Source organism: Micromys minutus (genome assembly GCF_963924665.1).
Source record: "Micromys minutus genome assembly, chromosome: 1".
NCBI lineage: Eukaryota > Metazoa > Chordata > Mammalia > Rodentia > Muridae > Micromys > Micromys minutus.
Window position 1 is genome coordinate 128,988,897 of NC_137969.1, and position 23,275 is coordinate 129,012,171.

The 23,275-nt window shown below is 45.2% G+C and overlaps 1 protein-coding gene across 1 annotated transcript in view; it reads right to left on the reverse strand.

Moving 5' to 3' along the window:
- Positions 1 to 23,275, reverse strand: part of FRYL (FRY like transcription coactivator) — a 106,522-nt gene that overhangs the window by 24,443 nt on the left and 58,804 nt on the right. Inside the window, exons 35-49 of the mRNA XM_080920253.1 lie at positions 23,004 to 23,154; positions 22,169 to 22,272; positions 20,402 to 20,587; positions 18,394 to 18,598; positions 17,330 to 17,451; positions 16,154 to 16,344; positions 14,785 to 14,879; positions 12,831 to 13,438; positions 12,365 to 12,462; positions 7,402 to 7,572; positions 6,051 to 6,191; positions 3,882 to 4,079; positions 3,207 to 3,368; positions 3,020 to 3,094; positions 2,548 to 2,724 (exon numbers count right to left, since the gene is read on the reverse strand). Coding sequence (XP_080776379.1) covers positions 2,548 to 2,724; positions 3,020 to 3,094; positions 3,207 to 3,368; positions 3,882 to 4,079; positions 6,051 to 6,191; positions 7,402 to 7,572; positions 12,365 to 12,462; positions 12,831 to 13,438; positions 14,785 to 14,879; positions 16,154 to 16,344; positions 17,330 to 17,451; positions 18,394 to 18,598; positions 20,402 to 20,587; positions 22,169 to 22,272; positions 23,004 to 23,154 — 2,684 coding nt within the window. The remainder of the gene's footprint in view (positions 1 to 2,547; positions 2,725 to 3,019; positions 3,095 to 3,206; positions 3,369 to 3,881; positions 4,080 to 6,050; positions 6,192 to 7,401; positions 7,573 to 12,364; positions 12,463 to 12,830; positions 13,439 to 14,784; positions 14,880 to 16,153; positions 16,345 to 17,329; positions 17,452 to 18,393; positions 18,599 to 20,401; positions 20,588 to 22,168; positions 22,273 to 23,003; positions 23,155 to 23,275) is intronic.

Here is a 23,275-nt window from a genome sequence, read left to right on the forward strand (position 1 = left end):
AAGAACGTTAAGTTTTAACAGTCTAAGGCCCTGGTGTAACAAGTTATACTAAGCTGGCAAAAAAAAAAAAAAAAAAAAAGATTAATTTATATTTTTTACGTGGAAGGGATTGTCTGAAATAAAGGTTTCTGAAGACAAGAATTTTCCCCCTAAACAGAGGAATGAATTTTTTTCAAATGGAATTTTATTTGGAAGACGGTTGTGCGAACTGACATGAAAAAACGGAAGCTTTGAGGCTGGAGGCACTTCCGGAGCCCCGCCCCCTGCACCCTCGGATTTATCCTGGCTGCTTCTCTCAGTGTTTCAGATAGTCTAGGGTTCTGCCAGGCTAGGGTATGAAAAGTACCTTTCTTGAACTTACATGGTAAATATGGCCATGCTGCATAGCACGTTAATGGTCTTTGGCCTTGTGGTGCGTTTGGTGAATGAGTGAGTGAGTGAATGAATGAACACCACGGGGCTTTCAAAGCCAGGGAGTCTTTAAGGCATTTCATTGTTTGCTTAAGCCATCAAACCCAAGTATTTCCTGCTGTTTTATTATTATTGTTGTTATTTAGCCATGACTTCTGGGCTTCAGGTTAGTCCTTTCCCACTCCCCCCGCCCCCATCACTGTGACTTGAAGTCAAGACAGGACTGCAGATGCTTCCGTGTTCTAAGGAGCTGCTGAAAGCTAGGGTCTTTCCTGCTGACATTTCAGAGGGCTGGGTGAACTCAAATACATCCCCAGAGCTTTTTACAGGAAAAAGTCAAACAAACAAAAAAAAATAATAACCTTAACTGTTAGAAAAATGTCAGGAGCCTTTAGAAATCTGAATTCTGAACAAGAAAAACCCAAGTAACTGCAGGAGGATTTGGAAGCGGCTTGTAAATGTGGGTCGGGGCACTGGGTCTCAAGCCATGCCATTTCCCATCTGGCTGTGACAGTTTGACCCTGTCCTGCACTTCCTACAGTATGTTTTCCCAAAGGATGAACGTGAACATGAAAAGGCTTTTTAAAAACATGCCCTTTTAGGAGGTAAAAATATAAAAAGGAAAATGGGAAACATGCATAGGACAAGAAAAGACAGATTTTTTTTTTAGAGGTGGGTTAGGTCTACTGGCACATGTGCAGTTCCCGGGTTCCGGGTTCATATCTTGGAGGCTGCAGGACAGGCTGAGCATAGTAAGGGGAAGACCTCCCTAGACCACCTCCTGTTCAGAGCTAACTGTAAGTCACAGTGGCCAAAGAGAACAGCCCCTCATGGTGGGTGCACACGAGCTTCCTGAGTTGACTCTTCCGAAAGAGAAACATGCAAACATGGCCCAGAATACTTGATGTTAAGCACCTTTCTCACTATTTATTAATATATGTTTGTAATACTTTTAGGATGTCCATATTCTGGATCTACTAAGATCTTTTCAGCTTTAAGGGACTGTGGGAACCGACCTGAGCTACATGGATGGGATCCCAGAAGTCTAAGATAACATCTCCCTTACATTTACTATGGTGGCTGCTTCTAAAACCCGCGGGTGCTTCAGCCTGGGTCAAGGGCTGAGCTCTGAAGGGCTAAGAGTATCTGGAAAAGCAACTTCTCCCCTCGCCCAAGAGCATCCCTGGAACTGACTGCTACCTGCCCAAAACATTGCTATGTGGGCTCATGAGGCCATAGAACAGTGACGGTCACTGGGCTGCTGTGTGAGAGCAGGCTGGCCTGGGGTGAAGGGAAAGGCCTAGGAAATCATAAGGAGATGGCCTCGCAGACTCCTGAATGCAGAGCTCTGACTTGAGACCGGCTGAGCTGCATGGGCTGACAAATCTGCTCTTTGTACTTGGATTTGCACGTAGAGAACCCTTGGTTGGTACAGCCGGGCTTCTCAACCTTCCTGGTGCTGCGACCCTTTAATTCAGTTCCTCGTGTTGTGATGACCCCAAAATTGTTTTTGTTGCTACTTCCTAACTGTTAGTTTTGCTACTGTTGTGGATTGTAATGTAAATATTTTGGAGACAGAGGTTTTGCCATAGGGGTTGAGAACCTAGTGTAGGTGGACATATCTAGACAGAATCAGTTCACACGCGGAAGCTCTTCAGGTGTCAGAAGAAACAGGTCCTGGGGCAGTGGAAGAAAAAGTGGTAGGGCCTGCCAGTGAGAGTTCTAGAAAGCCAAAGGTGTCACACGGTCACTTTAATGACAAATACAACTACGTGTGAGCTGGGCGTGGAGGCTTACAGCTGTCATCTACACTTGAGAGGCTGAGGCAGGAGGATTGGCATGAGGTTCAGGACAGGGGTGAGGAAACTTTGTCTCAAAACAGAATCAAGGAAATTATGTTTGATCCATTTTAATATATATATTTACTATTAATTTGTTTAGCTCATGCTAAGTGAACATTTAAATCTGTGAATACATGAGTTTTTTTTAAGGTTCCTTCTGCTCCTGACTAATTGTGGCAATCATATTTAGTTTACTTTCTTAGTTCTGCACTTGTCTCCATAAGGGAAGACGGCACGGTCAGAGGCTGGCTCAACTGTGACCATCTATACAGATCAAGAAAGGCCACGTTCTTACCTCTGCATCTTCCAACTCAACATCCAAGAAGTCGAAGTCCTTGAAGACGCCAAACTGCTGCTCACTGCTGTTGTCTTCGACGGCAACTTCTTCTTCTTGAATTATGTCCTCGGTGGTGGAGATCAAGCTGGTCTGTTGGTCCCCGACTTCCAAATCCTCATTTGAAGAAAAGACAACCTGATGCCCCCCGAAGAAACAAAACAGAACAGTTTGCCAACCATCTTTGTCAGTCTGCATCTGAGGCACGCCCCTCCCCGCCCCGAACCCTGCAGGCTTCACCCTTCAGACAATGCAGAATTTCTATTTGGTCTTCATGCCTAACTAATTCACCACCTGACCAGCGTAGCTGCCAGCTTTGGCGACAGGGCATCTCCTTTTTATTCCTGGCTAATACCAGGACTTACTCAGAGAAGGCAAGCACCAAGGCACAATGACTTTGGCACCCTTCACTCGTGTGCTCCTGAATACTCACAGACGGATTCTTGGGGAGACCAGACTCGGGGCCGCAGAGGGAAAGTACACTCATCAGCTTCTCTCTTGTTCTCCGCTAACAGGAAGGAAGGTCCGGCATTAGTACTGGGTAAAGTGAGATAGTTCTGGCGTGCCTGCATGACCGCAAACACCGGTTCTTCTAGCCCATGTCAGCGCTTGCTATGTACCTGTGACAACTGCGGCCGTTTCCAGCTGACGGGTACCAGGGCGTTGGATGTGGAGCCAGAGGAGGTGGAGGATGTGCTCCTGGTGACCGCGATCACCTTTGCTTTCCCATTCCTTCCCGCAGCGGTGTGCTGGCCTCCGTACTTGTTCCCGATGATGGGCGTCTGCACAGAGACAAATGCCAGCACTGACTCCTGCTCCCACACCAGAGGGACTTCCACATGTTAAATGTTAATGTATCTTTCATGATGTTTTCCATAAATAACCAAGAAAGCTGGCTGGGCAAGCCATGAGGGGCGTGTTCCTCCATGGCCTCTGCATCAACTCGTCCCCAGGTTCTAGTCCTGCCTACCCTGGATGATGGACTACACACTGTAAGGTGACATCAACCTTCTCCTCCCCAAGTTCATGTTGCTCATCGTATTTTATGACAGCAATACAGACCTAGCCAAGGCACCCCAAATCTGCTCCCCTAGGGATACTTATTTTTTAACACTCAGCTGAGATGGTGCCTCCTTTCTGAAACACACCTCCAGGAGCACACTGCTTATTCCCAGAGCATTTCTATCTTACTTCCAGTCGGGAATCAAGATACTCATCTGCTCCCTCGGAGTCGGCCCTCCCTCACTTCTATAACGAGTTCCGCTAACAACTGTCTCGACCGCGGGGCAGTTTACCTCGGAGATGTCAAAGTGAAAATCCAAGGTCTTGCCAGGCAGCTCCTTTGAGACGTTATTGAAAATTTTAGCGAAGGATATTTCGGGAGAACCGACATCTACCCCGTAGGCCTTGGGGATGTCGTTGGGGACAACAAGACTTGCGGAGCGGGACACCACCAGCTTCAGGATGTTGAGAGCTTCCTTCCAGTACGGGCTCTGGATTCAGAAAGAATCAACACAAGCGTTGCGTATGTGCACAGAGAACAAAAGCCCCAGCATACGCTGTAGACAGAGAACAGCATTGCTGTAACATGTCTAGAAATGGCTGTTTTTTTCTTTGGGTTGTTTTGACAGAGGGCCTTCTGAGCTTTTATTGGTAGTGTTAAATGATCACAATAGACTTACTGATGCTCCCCCACTGGAGGACCTTGTTTTTCTCTCAGGGGCTATCTCAAATCATTAATTTGGAAAGTCCTATGCAGAGACCTGGCTGTTCAGACAACGAATCACATACATTTGAACTCTCAAGGTGAAGTTTTGGTTTCAGAGCTAAATCTTAACTGGATGATAAAAAGGTTTTAAGTATATGCATTTTAGATGTATTTTAAAATACTAAAACACATTCTGACTTTTAAACAAGCTTTTATTATTTGATTTCATGTATATGGATCTTTGCCTGCACACGTCTACATCACACGTGTGGAGTGTCCACAGAAGCCAAAAGGCGGTGTTGGATCCCCTAGAACTTGAGTTATAGACTGTCGTGAGCTGCCTTGTGGGTGCTGGGAATCAAACTGGGGTCCTAAGCATAGGCAACAAGTACTCTTAACTGGTGAGCTATCTCTCAGCCCTGGACTACCCAGGCCCCAACACAGGTGACATTCTCAGGTACTGCTGACCTTCAGAGGAAGCTTTTCTTAGTTTTCTATAATCCTTCCACATAATTTAGGAGTAACCGACATGACAGATGTGTATGTGCAGAAGAATCAATGTCTAGCAGAGAATTCATGATAATTTTTCTTGTTCTGTTTTAATGTATATGAGTATGTTCTGCCCACACGTATGGCTCAGCAACTCATGTTTGCCGTGCCTGAGGAGACCAGAAGAAGGCATCAGATCCCCTAGAACTGGATGGTAGCCACGGATGGCCGTGAGCTACCATGTAGATGTTGAGAATCAAACCTGGGTCTTCTGGAAGAGCAGCCAGGGCTCATAAACTCTGAGCCATTTCTCCAGCCCTCATATCTATTAATAATATATGTTACAAAGAATACATGGAAAAAGCTGCTTAGAAACGCTTCTGCCACTGAGCGACATCCCTAAAAGCATTTTCATACAATTTGATTCATTTCAGACTGGGGCTAGGCTACAAAAGTGTTGATCTCAGTACTTCCCTTTTAAAATTCTACTGCAGTGAATGCATGTTAGTGGGGCATACGTACAAAATAGTCATCTGTGAGGGTTCTCAGAGAATCTGTTCTTTGGATACTTTATTACTAATATATTTTAGTTATGTGGTGTGTGTGTGTGTGTGTGTGTGTGTGTGTGTGTAAGTGCACATGCATGCAGATGCTCAGAGTGCAGACCAAGGAACTGGATCTGCTGGATCTGGACTGACAGCAGTCGTGAGCCTCCTAGGGTGGGTGCTGAGGTCTGCTGCAAGAGCAGGACACACTATAAATTGTTGAGCGGTCTATCTCTCTACCCGACTCTTGATATTTATACAAGAGTGCCTTTATTCATCACCGTTCACATTTAAACGTTTGCTTTTCCACTTTCCAGATATCTGGCACTTCCTGACATACCAGGGACTTTAGAGACCTTTAAAGTACCCTTCTGTGTCTAATTAAAAAAAAAAATCTATACATAGTAACTCACTATCACAGAGTCAGACAAAGGATGCTACAAGTCCCAGCCTTAATCCTCAGAGATGGTAACTGCTGCTGTTTGCATACACACACTCTCTGTAGCTGTTGCAGAAATGCGACTTAAATCTAACAAAAGCCCCACACCAACATGATCATCCAGATGGCGCTTCTGGGCCACCACTGACACCATGAACGCTTTCTGTGTAGGAAATACTCCGAAACATCGTTGGTGTTCCGGATCTAAGATGCTTCCCAGTTTTTATGCTTGGGAATTACTTCATGTTAGACGATGCTGCATGTGAACCTTGTGGTCACTCACCTGCACGTATTTGCCAATAATCTTTATGATCTCCAGATTGAACTGCTTGGCCGGGGCTGCAGACAAGTCGATGTGACTCAACAGACTGTAGATGATTTGTAACAGCGACTGCTGCATGCTGGACAGTCCCTTTTCTAACAGCTGAAAGGAACATTGAAACGCAGGCTTTAGTCAGGCTGAACAAACACTGGGCGGCATACTTACAGCGCTGAAAGACATAAATAGGCTTCATCTATCAGCTTGCTCAACTTATCAGACATCTGGAAACATTAACAACGGCACATGCATGACTTTTCCCTCTGCCATAAAAGGCTCCTCCGGTCTAACAGTCTTCAACAACACATATGTAAATATTAGTTACTTTAGATTAAAGAAAGAACTTTGGCACCACTATTACTGGAGGATGATGGGCTACCACTTGCAAAGCTATGTAGCAGCTAACTCATCTTGCACAAGATTTGATCCTATAAAAACTGAATTTGTAACAGCCATCTGGACCCTTGATGGGGACACCTCTGACCAGCTGAAGAAACATGCCTTTCAGTTAAAAACAAACATGGCCAAAAGCACTCTCCCCCGAAAAAAGATTCTATTCTCTCTTGAGTTTTCCTTCCTTCCTGCCTGCCTGGAATTCACCGTGCAGCCCAGGCTAGCCCCCCTCCCCCCAGTTTATTGCTGGTTATGATTACAGGTGTGAGGCCAGGTTCCAAGTCTGAGTTGTGGAGAAATGGAAATTACACCTATTCTCCAGGATAATCGCCACCCAAGACACACTTCTTTTCTTGGTAAAGGAAAGATTCCTGTTAATTACTGCACTGGGTAGTTTTTACGTTGGTTTGTCATGGGCTAGAGTAATTTGGGGAGAGTGAACAGTAGAGGAATATCAGATTGGTCTGTAGGAAAGCTTGTGAGGGTAGATGGCCCTGGGGTCTGTAAGAGAGCAGGCTGAGCAAGAGTACGCAGCACCCTCTATCCTCTAGAGTAGCTCCTGCTCTGGGTTCCCGCCCTGATTGAGCTCCTACCCGACTTCCTCAATTATGGACTGTGATATGGAACTGTAAGTAAAACAAACCTTCCCTAAGTTACTTTTGGCCAAGGTGTTTTATTACGGCAATAGAAATCCTTACTAAGACAACTGACTTCTATGTCAATGAAGGCAATGCTTCCAGATACTAGAAATTGGAGAAAAACATCCAGCTTCAAAAATTCTTTTGTACTTCAGAAGAACCACGTGTGTCTCTCTCTGATGCTCTCTCTAGTCAGTCGGAGACAGTTAGTACCACAGTGCTGTCTCTAGAAACAGCCACTGAACTATTTCGCCACCGAGCCGTCCAAAACCGCCTAAATTCACCTCTGCCAGGTAAGTCACAAGACTGAAGGTGGCCTCTGAGAAAGAGTCATGCAGGTATCGGCACACCACGTTGATCCAGTTGGAACAGTCTCTGGAGTAGGTGTGTGTGCTGTACAAACTCATCATGTGAGCCAGGTTCACCAGCGTCGGGCACTTTTCTTCCGCACAGACCTAGAGAACACACATGCTCATTTCACCTGCCCACAACTTAAGCTTGCTTTCGGCTACATGCATTTATTTAAAGACACGATTTGAGATGCACATTAAAGTTTCGATGCATTTCAGTTTTAAGAAGGCAAGAAAAGTTAAGATGGGGAAAGGGAAGACCAAGACACTGCCGAAAGAATTTATAGAGCAGTGGTTCTCAACCTGAAGGTTACGGCCCCTCGACAACCCCCATCCCCATTACAATTCGTAACAGTAACAAAGTTCAGTTGTGAAGTAGACGTGAAAATAGCTCTGTGGTTGGGGGTTTCTATCACGCTAGGAACTGTGCCAAGGGGTCACAGTGTCAGGAAGAGTGACACTTGCAGCACTTGTCTGGTGTCTACGGACTGTAATGCTGCCTCTGGTGAACGGTCACCTGTGGTTTTATAAGCCCTACTCATGACTTTCTGTCTTGTCAGGTCCCAAAGTGAGCTAGTGCCCCTGAGCCTAAGCGGGCATGCTCGACTTGAGATTCTCAGGCTGCTTCGGGGATGACAGCCTCAACCTGTGTGACAGCCACAGGACCATGCTGGAGTCTTGGCGGGGGTGGGGAGACTGTTGACTGAATTCATACTCTTAGTTCATTTATTCCCTGAGAGGTTGGTGACAATGTCTCTTAGCCTCCTCTGGAGATGCTATGACAACCTAGAACTGTAAAAGGGCCCACGCTTTTTTATGAGTCTATATGTATATATGTCTGTATATATGTATGTACATACATATATGTATGCATATATGCATGCATGTACATGTCTGTGTATCATAAAGAAATAGAAGCATCTAAGAGATGTAGCTGGAGTGTGTTCAGTAGCCAACCCACTGAATGCTGGAGTCACTGAGAAGCCTAGCCTGACCCAAAGGATGTCATCGCCCCTGAGGATAAAGCTACTGGTGTCCTGACCTCAGCAGGACACAGGACGTTCCCAGTGATGTCTACTGTCATACTGTCTCGTCAGTTCTTTGCATTTGTCAAGCTTCTTCCATTTTACTCCTACTGCTTTGTATCCATTTTCACAAGAGCCTACAGCGTTCAGTAGAGAACTTCGTCTCTGAAACACACATATATTTAACTACTGAAATAATCTAACAGTTCAGAGGACATCTGACAGACTTGAAGAGGCTCAAGTCCATCTCTTGGCTGTTACCCATGCATGGGCTGCAGACATACACGTGTGACTGCAGAAAACGCCAGTGCAGGGCCACGGAGGTGATTTTATCAATTCACTGAAAGCAGCTGATCTCATCCGTTATTCGTAAAGCCAACAACGAGGAGATGGAAGGGGGACTCGGTTTCTCGTTTCTATTTCAATGCAGAATAACCTAATGAACGACTTTAAAAGTCATACAATCATATAATGTCACAATGACTATTTATATCCTTGCTAGATAAAATTTCCTGAATAATAAAACATTCTCTGGAGATTTTTGTTTGCTTTTGAGCTTTGTTATGTAGCCCTGGCCAAGCCTGGACTCCCTGGGATTACAGGTGTGCGCCATCACCTGTGGCTAGACTAAATTCTTATGAAAGGGTATTTTTCCCCTCAACAATAATTTGTGAACACTTATCTTTGAGAAGGGAGAGAATCTCTGTGCAATAGTACAAAAAAAGAAAATGGCTTAAGAGTGATTCTTGACATTTGGAAGACTAGGTTAAAATACAATCTAGTGATAAAAAAAGAAATGTTCTGTAACCAACTTTTTGGCAAGGTTCCTGCCCTGGTGAAAGATTGTTGCCCTGGCCCTGAGGTGCCGAGCTCTCCGTGGGCACAAACAGAGAGCTGGTGACATTTGCATAATGAGGAAGCACATAATAGCAGAAAATTACTCTCAACAGTTCCAAGTGAGAGAATAAATTGAGGAAATCAATTTAACCACAGCCTGCAGGTTTCTAAAAGCACGCACAGAGGGAGTCATCCTGTGCTGCGCTGCAGGAGAGAGCACACTTAAAAACAATTTAGCAATCACAGAAAGCCTGGTTTGGATTCTTAGAAGCAAAAAAACCAAACCCACTGGGGACATCCTGTGTCCTGCTGAGGTCAGGACACCAGCAGCCTCACTTCAGGGGCGATGACATCCTTTGGGTCAGGCGAGGCTTCTCAGTGACTCCAGCATTCAGTGGGTTGGCTACTGAACACACTCCAGTTACATCTCTTAGATGCTTGTATTTCTCTATTTGAGCTTTTTTTCTCCTTAAAAATTCCAATTAAGCCAATATATAGTTCTCCTGTCTTCTTTCTAACTCCTGGGGTTGGGGAGAGGCCTTGTTTATATTTTCCTAATGATGCATCACTGGGATATTAAAACAAAAGCCACTTTTAATAAATTTTATGTCATCCTAAACCCTTACAAGCAAGAATGCTAGATATAAAGTTGGTGTATTTTAGGCAAATATTTTCCAACAGTATTATTTCATTTCAAACCATCAGTTTTCCATCAAATTCTTAATGTTCTATTGAACTTAACAAAAAAAATCAAGAATGTCTATCCCACCCTTTTCTATCAGATATGCTTCTTCGATTTCATTTCTTTATTTACTGTGTGCATGTGCACGTGTGTGTGTGTGTGTGTGTGTGTGTGTGTGTGTGTGTGTGTGCAGCAGGGGCTGGTTCCCTCTTTCTTACCCACTATGGAGGGATCACATTTGGCTTGTGCAGGCTGGAGACAAGTACCTTTTCCCACTGAGCCATCTTGCCGGCTCAGCATTTTGGATTTTTTAAAAACCTTATTGTTGTTTTTGTGAAACAGGGTCTCATTCTGTAGCCAAGGCTGGCTTAGAACTTACTATGCTGGCTTCAAAGTCATGACAAAATTCCTTCACAGCCTTTAGAACACTAAGACCACAGACATGAGCCACCATACTGGATTTACCATGTTTTAAGAAATTAAAGGGGGGGGGGGTCTGAAGAGATGGATCAGTGGTTAAGAGCACTGACTGCTCTTCCAGAGGTCCTGAGTTCAACTCCCAGCAACCACATGGTGGTTCACAACCACCTGTAATGAGATCTGACGCCCTCTTCTGGTGTGTCTGAAGACAGCTACAGTGTACTCACATAAGTAAAATAAATCTTAAAAAGAAAAAAAGAAAAAGAAAAAAGAAATTAAGGTATGTGTCCGTTAACCATGACAAGCTAAGTGACCTACAATCAATCGGCTATTTAAGAATCTCTAATAAATTACAATAAATTTAGAAATTCAAGTAGGGAGGAACTCATTTTATTAACACACCTTTTATCTTTTCTGGTTCGATTTTAAGGCTAGGTCTCACTACGCCCCTCGGCTGTCCTATAACCCCCTCGGGACACCGGGGCGCCCTTCACTTGCGCGGATCCTTCCTCCACAGGCTTGTGCCACCTGGCCCAGCTCCCCGTATTTCCTCGCACTCTGTAGTACCTGGTGGGGTAGCGCAAAGGCTCCCGCGTTCATTACTGCTAGCATGTTTTGTTGCTGCTTAGCGCCGAGACTCTGCACTCAGCAGTGCCGTGAGGTTCCCCTCACTGGGCCGTCCGTATGTGCCGCCTCTTCCCTTCTATATGCTGTGTGTCCACTGAATCACAGATTGTAAGAAAATTGTTCTGTATAAAGCTCTTCCCGAGAGGGCAATTTAACTTATTCCTCTCTGTTGGAAAGTTCCGGCATTCCTTCCCCATTTGTCCAGTCCTTCGCTGACCCCACCCCCCGGCTTTCGTCATTTACTGCGGATCCTTCCTAAATGTATCCAACTTCTATTGGTAACTGTATGTTTTTAAGTTTTAGAATTTCTCCCTCCAAGAGACAACGGCTGACGCACACATTTGCAAACATATAAATTAGAATCTTATCATTAAAAAAGCTGTTCAGACAGGAAATTATTAAAAGTATGAAATGTCAGAACCATGTTTTATGAAATTAGGAGACATACATTTTCAACACCTCAACAGATGATATAAAAATAGTTGTACTACTGCTTCTGGAACTGTGTGGTGGGAAAGAAAAATAAGGGAGCAGAGAGAAAAGACAAAAGAAAGCGTTAAAAAAGAAAAACGTAGAAAGAATCTTAAGAAACTCAAAATATACTATGACTTGTCTTTTGGGGGACTCTGCATAGGTAGTTTTCTCCTTTAATAGTTCTAGTTAACGTGTGTGCGCATGCGCATGCGCAATGTGTATGGGAGCTGGGAAGTGAGCTCAGGTCTTCTGCAAGAACAGCAAGGGCTCTTATCCGATGAGCATTGTCCCAGCTTTCTGCACATGCAGTTTCTTCTGCCCAGAAGACTTCAGTTCCTGGTCCCCTTCTAGCCTCTCCCTCAGGAATCTCACTTTGGTGGCCCCTATTTGACCTTCAGTATAAACCTGGACACGACGCCCTGGAGAGAGGCCTCTGCTGTCTGTGCCCCTAGAGGCTAGGTCCCCACGGCCTTGGAGCCTCACTGGACTCTAGGCTGGCTTCGGCTTCTGTGTCTAAGTCCCTGCTCCATGGCCCGCGAGGATGACAGCTCTATCTACCTCTCATCGAGTCTCTAGCACCCCCTGCAGGGCGGGTCCGGCTTTGCCAGTAAATAAAGAAATGAAAGAGAAATAGAGTGGTAGAGATGGAAAGTAGAAAAAGGAGTAGAAAAAGACTCAGGACTCAGGAGGGTCACTGGAATTTGATATTTTTATTCACTGGCGTTGGTGCAGCTCCTTATGATAGAATAAATTAGAGGCAAAATTAGGAAAGGAACGGCGGGAGGACTTGCAGGACAGGGCCGCGCCCACATTTCAACCTCGGATTGCTTACCTTTGCTATCCGACTGGCTGTTTCTTTGCAAAACTGAGTCGGGCTGTCAAAATGCTGGATCAGGTGCGGCAGCAAGCAAAGGATGTTAAGAGGGAATCCTATGGGGGGGGGGGGGAACAAGAGCCAACTTTATTGCACAATATTTGGAAAGTTAAAGACATGTTTAAATGGGCCACAGAAACATTTTTCATTGTTTATGGGATATCTGACACTATAAAATTTTACCAGATAACTGATCTAACACGAAAAGTTATTATTATTATTATTGCTATTATTATTGTTATTGGCAGAAATCAACAATTTCGAAGCTCATGATTGGTCTACATTCCAACTACAATAAAGTGAAATTTTAGGCTGAGGATGGAGTTCAGTGGCTGTGTGTCTGCTCGGCATTGGCAGGAAACTCGGTTCAGTCCCCAAGGCCCCACCATACACCCTGAAAAGGAACCGACGTTAGCGACATCACCTGACAGCTGGGACGGATCCACCAGCGAGTGCTTGGAGACAGCAGTGAGCTGGCTGAGGAGGTGCACGGTCATCTCTTGGGTGGACGCTGAGGTGAAGCCCTTGAGGAAGAGCTGCTGAAGGCCTGGGAAGTTACTCCATTTCAACTTGCTCTGTACGCTTTCAATCTTCTCCCGGCTCTCTGACTTGTCCAGAGGCAAGTGGGTGAGCAGTTTGCTGAGAAGCCTGAGGGCCAGGAGGTACTCGTACTCATAGTCGGATTCTAACAGAGACGCTGCTATCCAAAAGATGGTGGCCATCAGGTTGCTTGGCTCCGTAGAGGGCTGCGTGTCATACGCTCCTTTCTCTCTCAGCGAGGAAAGGCTTCGAGTCCTCGCCAAGCTCCCCACGTGGTTTATCCGTCCGTCCATTATGTCCAGCGTGTTACTCCGCCGGCGATCACCTCTGCGGTCACCGGCTAGACTCAGCCTCAAGGAGTTACTCCTTGTGTCACCGTTGCATCCCAAATGGCTGCTGCTGTTAATGGGACTTGTGCTTAGATTGAGCTGGCCAGTGCTTTTTCTGTTAGCTGCATACTTGTTTCCCATTACAGGATCGTGGTATGAGGTTCTAAAAACAAAAGAAAAGATATGGGTGGATGGATGGATAGACAGCTAGGTAGACAGAGAGATGATAGAACAAAAGAAAGAAAGAAGGGATGGTAGAAAAAGAAGTCCCTTTTGCCACATTAGATCTATTCTTAAAGAACCGAAAGAGTAACTTGTTTATCTGACTTTGTTTCATGAGATTTCAGTTTTGCCACAACATAAAAAGAAAATGTGCAACAAGATTTCTTCTGCTACGCAAACGCAAATGAAGCAGTCAGTAGCTCAGCCCTGGATAGAGATACATAGACATTACATGGAAAGCAGACCCTGTCTGCAGGATAGCTATCCAACTTGACAATGCTCTCCTGCTCCCAATCGCACATCCCTTCCATGGGACCCAAGCATAAAGATGTTTGACTTCTTCTGCATACCCAACTGATTAAAATGAATTACTTTTATATGTATACCAAAAGTACGGAGAAACATAGGGACGGTAAATAAAACCTATGGAGGGAAGTAAGTTGGTAAAGATTAAGTTATAACCTTTTAATTGCTATCAGTAAAATATAAAGGAAAATAGGAACCCCAAAGATAATTAGCAAGGGGAGTTGGGAGGAGATGCTTAGGGAGGGAGGAGGAGACTTTAGGGGATTAGCTGCTTGAGATCTGCAAGGCACAGCAAGTGGGAGGTGAGGCACTATGGGGAAAGTGGCTGTATGGCAAAGGCAGGTGTCTTGAGGGACCACCTAGGGAGTAACTGCACCATGGTGTGACAGCAAAGCACTGGCAAGATCAGTTCCAGAACTTTCTGGAAGTCCTCGCCCGAGGATGGTCCTCACTTGGAAGCATTTTCCATGCTTTTTGAAAAATATATTTTAAGTTGTGTACACATGTATCCATGGATGTCTTCATTGGCAGAAGAGGGTGTCAAACCTTTTGGAGCTGGAGTTGTGGAGTTGTGGATGTGGTTGTGGGAAACTGAACTCCATTTCCACCTGAGGGAATGCTGAGCCATCTCTCCAGCCCATCTGATTTCTCCCTCTCCTCCCCTTTCTTTTCTTTTTCTTTTAGACAGGGCCTTGTGTATCCCAGGCTTGCCTTGAGAACACTGTGCTGACAAGGATAACCTTCGGTTCTGACCCACCTCTCCCCAGCTTCCAAGTGATGGAATCGCAGCCAGGAGCTACCATGTTTATTTGGTGGGAGGGATTAAACCCAGGGCTTCCTGGGTGCCATAGGCTGGCTGCCATCTGCGGCCCACTATCTGAACTCTTGGGATGTCACCCACACTACCAAAGTTAGACATGTCCACTGCCACAATAGTCAGACACCGGAGCCCTACATTCAGGCCTGGTTGCAAGTTCTTACTGAGAGAGGGCGGACAGCAGGTCATAATGCTTCATGGTTTCAGCCAAAGTATCAATTGCAGATTCCAAGGTGAGAAGCAGTTCAATCACAAATCCCTGGGGATAAAGAATAGATTTTTCATTAATTACATTTTTTTTTAATGTCAGTGGACTTCCTGGGGAGATTTAAAAATAGAACCAACCTCACGGTTGTGCTACAAAATAATTAACCTCCTGAGCGTGCTCATCAGGCTAATGGCGCGGGCTGATTTTAACAGCATCGTAATTCCCACACATTGCTCAGGCCCAAAGTCTCAGGCACCATCTCTGTTTCCGTCTTTGTACAGACACCGATTCTGTCATCAAGCCTTGAAAAATGTCACTTTAAAATATATCTTAGGCCTGGCTTCTTTTCCCCGTACCTGCTGCAGTCTCTGTCGAAACCTACAGCTCCTCCAGTCTGCATTCTTTCAACAGCCTCCCGTTGGTTGGACCTCTGACTCTACATGTCTGTCCCCTCAGCCGCTGCAAGGAGGCCACACACCCCAAATAATAAAGCAAATCATATCACGTGTACTTCTTTATCTCTTCTGGAAACCTTAGAGAAGGTTTCTATTGGTGCAATGTAGTCTACAAGGACTTGCTTCTGAACTGGTTATGTCAGGCACCCGTCTCTCAGTATTTGCTAGTTCCTCAAAGAAGACCTATTGCCCCTGCCACAGGGCCTTTGTGCTGCTGACTCCTGTTTTCCTCCCTGAAGTGTTCTCAACCCAAATATTCACAGGACCTGGTTCATTTCCTTGAAGATCACTACTTAGATAGTGTGTGTGTGTGTGTGTGTGTGTGTGTGTGTGTCCCTTCTCCTTCATGGCTCTCAAAATCAATACCTTAGTACTTCATGGCATTTACTATTAGGTAAGGCTGTGTGGGCTGTGGTTGGTAGATTGAACCCCTTCTTTCTACAATTTCCAGAATTCCAAGACCTTGTCTTATTTGTCACTGGAGGTCCACTATCTAAAAATCAACCAACCGACTGGATCGTACAAACTTGAGTTCTCTAGTGTGATGTTTTACTTATCTTTAAAAATGAAACTCTGTTTCTCTTCTCATTGAAATGTGACATTCTAACACTCCTGCCTTGGGTGACTCTGGAGTGAGGTCTAGGTAGTGTGCAGATGTATGTGTTGAGAAAGCTTTATCTAACAGGCATAAATTAGAATTTAATAGGTTCTTAAATAGTCAGCAGGAGTTGCTCTGCTCCCTACAGCTCTGCCTGCTGCTAACCGACGCCAGTGATTAGAAAGCTCTTGTGCGGATCTGGCTACAGGGATGAATCCTTCACTCCTAGGAGCAGCTGATAACTGCCCCAAAGGAGCTAATAAGCACCTTACCTGTGCGTCGTCCCCGGGGTCCCCTACAGTCTCCACGAGCCGGGAGAGGACATCAGAGAGTGTGTTTGCAGACAGGGGCTGCTTCAGTGCCCTGAAAATCTGGAAGGATCTCCCAGCATAGTGTCGAGAAGAACACGAAAGGGCCGTCTGCAGGGCAACCTCGCTGAGATGGCGCTCCAAGTGAATTCCTTCTGAGAAGACACGGGAGACATTGGGTGCCTGTGTACAACTTGGGGAGCTGTAGCCAGAGGCTTAACCACTTTACCACCAGTGCCACGCACTCTACCTGGCCAGGCAGATCACAGTTTAATTATGTACAGTGATGATAGTGTATGTGCACTGGAGAGAGATCCTTCTTCTGATCCCCAGGGAAGGGATCCTGGGGACATCCCTGTCTCACCCTCTGCAATGCTGACAGTTAGGGACAGGTAGTTTACCATAGGGCTATCCTAGGTATTGACTGGGACTTAGAACCTTCTTAGTTACTTTGCCAACCCTACAATGAGGACAAAAATGCCTCTAGGCATTGCCAAAGGTAAGGAGAAGCGGGGCGATCCCTAACAGGCAAGCACCATGTCAGCAATGAATGCTTTTACAAAGACCATGTGCTCAATTTCAAATCGCAGAAAACTTTACTTACATAAAAAGCATTTTTAAATGCATAATTTCTGTATACTTTCCTTTGAGGCGGCGATTCTCAACCTGTGAGTCAGGACCAACTTGGGGGTCGCATATTAGATATCCTACATATCAGGTATTTATATTCCGAGTCACAATAGTAGCAAAAATACAGTTATGAAGTAGCAATAAAAATAATTTTATGGCTGAGGTCACCACAACATGAGGAACCGTATTAAAAGGGTTGCAGCATCAGAAAGTCTGAAAACCACTGCTTTAACGTTATTTTTCATAACTCTTAATTCAATTATGTAATTTTATGACTATCAGCCACATGACTATTACATCATGGGTAGAGATCTTATTTTAACGAGTAACTTTTCTTTACCAATACCTGTGTCATCACCCACGTAATAAACAAGAAAATCTTTCTTAAAAGTATACATAGGACAACATTAGTTATCAACCTTTTGGCTGGGCATCATTGAAAGTTCAGCCACACCAACATTGTATCGAGATCAAATGTTGCTTGGTGTATTCATCCAAGATGGTAGGTACCTGCATTTGACTGCTTGAAGACAGAAACCACGTGCTTCAGGAACGTGGTGAGCTGGTCAGCACTCTTGATGCTGGGGTTCTTGGAAGAAACATCCTCATGGTTCCAAAGGGGCCCTCGTTTCCTGGAAACGGGACAGTGACATTGGTTTGTCTGGAGGTGGCATCAAGTGCTTGCTCTAACCTGCTGCTCCTTTGCCTTGACACACGTGGGAGGGACAGTGACTGAACACGTCAGAACACAGGTCATAGGATTCCTGTGCATTTCCCTTCAATGTCATTTTAACTAATTCCTAATCATATTTCATAATTTTGTGACTTGGCCGCCCACAAAACTAACCTCCCAATTTCTGCGTAGATATCAGTGGGACATACACACAGGCAAAGCCCGTTAAAAATGGTTATTTATTATTTTGTGTGTGTTGCACATGCATATGGATCCACGCGAGACATGGCACCCCTGTGGCCCTTTGAGGTCGGAAGAGGAAGTCAGATCCCCAGGGACTGGAGTCGACAGAGGGCTGTGGGCCACTGTGTGGCTGCCGAGAGCAAAAATCTGCGTCCTCTGCCACAACTGCTCTTAACTGCTGAGCCCACTGTCCAGCCAACACTTTTTTATTTTTTAATGTAATCTATCACCATGGGCCTAGTTTTCAAGGCTCGCCGGTGTGGATTTCCCAGGCTCTTTAGCACTGTGTAGAAATCACTTTTCTCGGCATTAGCATTAGGACTTCTTTACCACTGCCAAACTCACCCTGCTTTCTCAAAGTCCCATGTTCTGGCTCTTACCCTTTCTCTATCTATTTATCTATGATGGCAGCAGGCCAGAAAAGGTATTTGCTGGTTGGTTGATCAGACTGTTATGATTCCAGATATTAGTGTTGTCTCTGGGCGTTGGTGATATATATAAAAGTCATATATGTACAATATGTATAAATACAATATAAACGTGTGTGTTTCAAAGTATACTTTCAGGAAAAAAAATCGAATCCTGGCTTGTGCTATTTGACGGAAGCGAGGCGAGCTCAGCACAAAGGATGCTGGGATGGCGAGAGCCGCCCGGTTACCTTGAGGTAATGAACTCCATGAGGGTTTTGACTTTTCCATCCTGCTCCACAGAGAGGTCCACCTCGCCGAGGAGCGTGGCTTGGAGATGTGAAATGGCAGCGCTGTTGTTTCCTAAGCTGATACTAGAGGAGGTAGAACTTGAACTAAGCCCTGAGTCGGTCATGGGGGACGGCTGGTAATCGGGTGTAAAATCGTTAATGCCTGCTGAAAGAGAAAGCCAACCATGAACACACACGTACGGCAGGACTGCTCCTTGCTATCAGAGGTGAGGGCATGGGGCAGGATCTGGTCTCCACAGGCTCAGCTAGAGCAAGCAAAGCTTCAGCTCCATATTAAAGCTTAGCTGCGGTCCTCTGCTGCCACCTGCTGGAAACCATGAGCAGCGGCAAAGTCCTAGCAATTTGGTGTTTTCTTCATCTTTAAGGCAAGTTACATTTTTCTTTTTAAAGATTTATTTATTTATTTATCTATTTTATGTATGTGAATGCACTGTTCCTGTTTTCAGACACACCAGAGGAGGCATCAGATCCTATTACAAATGGCTGTGAGCCACCATGTGGTTGCTGGGATTTGAACTCAGGACCTCTGGAAGAGCAGTCAGTGCTCTTAACCACTGAGCCATCTCTCCAGCCCCGAGTTACATTGTTCTAATGTGAACTAATTTTCAACCTCATATAAAAAAATTCTATAATCTTGGCTCCATTTTACTTTTAAGAATCAGTTTTAGTTCCTATGTAATATTTATATCAAGTTAAATAGACACCATTAAAAATTAAAGCCTCACAGAATGGCAAAAGGACATTTAGAAAGCAACAAGTCCTGGGATTTTGAGTGAAACTGCTTTCATGCAAAACCAGGAAGTTTTATTCTATTTTTGCTTTTTAAAAACTTTTAAAATTACATCTTGTACTACAATTCTGTGTATGTTGTGGGGAGGGGGGTGTTACAAGTGCACATATAGGTAGGTGTGTGTGAGTGTGTGTGTCAGAGTGTGTATGAATGTGTGTGTGAAAGTGTGTGTATGTGATATGTGTGTGGTGTGTGAGGGTATGTATGTGTGTATGAGATGTGTGAGAATATGTGATGAGTGAGTGTATGTGTGTGTGTGTGTGTGTGTGTGAGAGAGAGAGGGAGTGAGTGTGTGTGTGTGAGAGAGAGAGGGAGTGTGTGTGTCAGTGTGTGTGTGTGTATGTGATATGTGTGTGGTGTGTGAGGGTGTGTGTGTGTATGAGATGTGTGAGAATATGTGATGAGTGAGTGTGTGAGAGTGAGTGTGTGTGTGTGAAAGAGAGGGAGTGAGTGTGTGTGTGAGAGTGTGTGTGTGTGAGAGTGTGTGTGTGTGTGTGAGAGAGAGAGAGAGAGAGAGTGTGTGTGTGTGTGTGTGTGTGTGTGTGAGAGAGAGAGAGAGAGAGAGAGAGAGAGAGAGAGAGAGAGAGAGAGAGAGAGTGTAGGCCAAGGATAATTTACAGGCATTGTTTTGATTTTTTCCTTTTTCTTACCACAAGGACCTGGTCTTTGATCTTTTAGCCAGTTTTAAATGTCTTATCAGTGCTGTGTCTGACATGTGAAGAGATAAAAAATGAAATGTACTTTGATTCCAAAAAAACCCCCACAAATATTATTTTGTAAACCACTGTATTAGTGAGAGTGGAATAATAATAATATTATTATTATTGTGAGTGGACTGTGAGCATCAAGAAAACAGAATTTAACAGAGACACAGAACACACAATAAAATAATCATCACCATAGAAGTCTCAAATGAAGCACTTTCTGTTTCTTCTTCAACTTATATATTCCCACCCTAAAATCTGTTTGCTGGAGAGCCTTACACGTGGGGGGCTTGACCCCACGTTTAATGCATTCTCTGGCTGCTTCTGAGTGATTCAGATGCTACTTTAAATGATGCAACTGTATCTGAAATGTTTGCACATCTCAACTTTTCTTTGGTTGACTTTTCGGTACCGCAGGAGCCCAGCTCAGGACCCGTGGCTTTGAAGTTGGTACCTGTGAGGGTGAAGTCTGAGTGTGCAGGCTGTCTGACTGTCAACACTCTGGGCTCATTGAATTCCTTGTTCCTGAGAAGGACAGAGGCAACAGTCCGGATGTTACTGTTGGGTCCCATCACTATTAGTAAATGCAGCAGCAGGCGTTTGCAATGCTCATACACCTCGGGGTGGCAGTGGTCAAACCCTGGAGAGGAAAGGACAAAAGCATTGTCAGCCGGGGGGGGGGGGCAATGTGCTCACCACAAAACTCTTATGGCCAAATGGGCCCACTGGCAGTACACAGGTTCCTGACATGCATGTAGCAAGAGTGTGTGACCCCCATGTCTCCCGGAAACTCCAAATCAAAGCTGCATCACTACGAACAGAATGGGAACTCAGGAATGGCCACGGTACTCTTTCAGGACCAATGAGAGACAAGAAAAATAGTCTGCTGAGTTCAGATCCAGGCACACCCAGAGAATGTGCAAACTATGGTGGGTTCAGACCAGGCACCCAGAATCCATAAACACGAGCGCTTTCTGTACGGAAGAGATACCATGGGATATTATATTATGTATTACACAGCTGATTTCTCAATTGGTCGTAAGTTCCCACACACTATAATGGCTTCCTGCCCACTGTATATCTAGGGAGAGTTGGGGTAACCATTTTTTGTTTTGCTTTGGGATTTTTTTCTTTCTTTAGTCATTTTGAAACAGGGTCTCATTATGCAACCTGGCTGGCCTGGAAGTTGCAGAGATCTGCCTGCGTCTGCCTGGCTCACAAGCTAACTCTTAAATTTGTTTCATGCCCAAAACTTCATAACCTCTTAGAAATGATGACTCTGCACTGTAATTCCAGATACCTATTCGTTCTGTTAGGAAAGCAGGCGTTCTAGTCTGCCTGGTGAGTAAGACAAAGTAAATGTCTATTTCCCAGGAGAACCAGGCAGGGCAAAAAACCATGTACGTTCTCATGGTGGGGAAGCTTCATCAGAAGCCGACTGACTACCTTGACTGGTTTCAGGAAGCCAGTGTCAAAAGCACAGAGGCATTTACAGGAGGAGTCCATGCCTGCCACCAGGGACACAGACACACTCTGCTATCACCAGGCTGCAGAGGTCGGACACTTCACACACCCAGAATGCATTTGCATTCTTCATTCACGCTGAAAGGTTTCACTCTGTGAGGCCAACTAATGTTTATCTGTTACAGAGACGCATCCCCTCTTGCTTCTGCTGGGGTCGAATGTCTGCATGTTTGTGTGGAGGGTACAAAGAACCAGGGGGTAGGCATAAGCATCGGGGGGGGGGGTGATATGGGCTGGAGGAGGGGCTGAGAGGTCCCACGGTTGTTTGGCATACACACGACCTTGGGGTTGTTCCCTGGTAAAAGGCAACCGACAGGCCTGCGGTCAGGCTGAGAGTGCCTCCCCTGGAGACGGAGGATGTGATGTCTCATGGGAGCAATACTAAAACGCAAGGAACAGCAGCATCTAGAAAGGGGGACCCTCAGCTTTCCCAATGCCGCCACCTTTAAATACAGCTCCTTATGTTGTGGGGACCCCAACCAAAATGTTATTCATTGTTACTTCACACTGTAACTTTGCTATAAATCACAACGTCAATGTCTGATGTGCAGGGTATCAGATATGCAACCTCTATGAAAGGGTTGTTTGACCCCACCCCCAACCCCAAAAGGGTTGCATCCTACAGGTTGAGAGCCACTGATCGAACCACCTTAAAGCGGTCTTGGGAGCACAAAGTGGAGGGACTAGAACCTGTTACCTATAAAGATCGCATGAAGGAGAAGATGGAGGTAACTTCCCCATTCCACCTTCACGCTGTGGTCGATGATCAGGTCTGTCAGCAGGATCACGGCTATGTTACACCTGCGACAGGAAGGACACTCGGTTAGCAGCATGCCAGAGCGGAAGTGACCAAGAGCAAACTGTACACATTCTTCCAAGACTTGAGTATGCTATGGAACCACACTTTCTCTAGAGGGGAAAAAAATGTAGCAGAAGAAAACAGTTACAGCGAAAGCCTTTCGCACAAAGCACGGGGCTCGGAGCTCCCGGAGTCAAGGGCTGTATTTCCTTTATCTGGAATCTTCAGACCTAACATACCACATACAGCACTTGACCCAGTAGGTGTTCAGTCTGTGTTTGATGCACTGACACATTCTGAAAGAATGTAGGAGTTGCTTTCCTGTGGTTTCACTCACTAGAATTCAGGTTAATTGAATTCCAAAAACCAAAACCAAAACAAAACAAACCAAAAAAACCAAACCAAAACAACAACAAACCAATGCTGACCACAAAGAAGTCAAATTATTATTATTATTTTTTGGATGTGGTAACTGGGTCGTAGAAAGGTCAAGTAACTATGCCAGACACCCAGAAGAGCAGCAGGACAATCGGACTCGGTAATGTTAACTTCGTGCGCTCAAGAATATGGTCTTGGATCTTTTAACATCTCAACAGACGGGACTAATTTTGGTGCGGTGTCCCCGCGAGGACGACCACGCCTACTCTGTGCTGTGCCAGACAGCGTCCGGGAAGCTGAAGGGGCTCAGCCGCCATGTGGCTCGTTATGAGATAGGAATGAGGCTCTAGTCCACCTGTGAAGAGTCAATCCAGGAGATGCTGTTTCAGGCACGTAATCCACCAGTGGTGACCAGCAGCCTCCAGCTGGCGGGAAGGGCAGTGGCTCTCCTTGGTTATGCTCCATCACTTTCAGACGCCAATTAGAATAAAGTGGCATTGAGTCACCTATCAAGATAAAACCATCTCATTTTCTGCACCGGCTAATGTCTGCTGTAAGCAAGCTCTATCTAGTAAGACACCCCGCTATCCACAGCACTGGGAAGGGGGCCAATTTCCCGCCATCTTG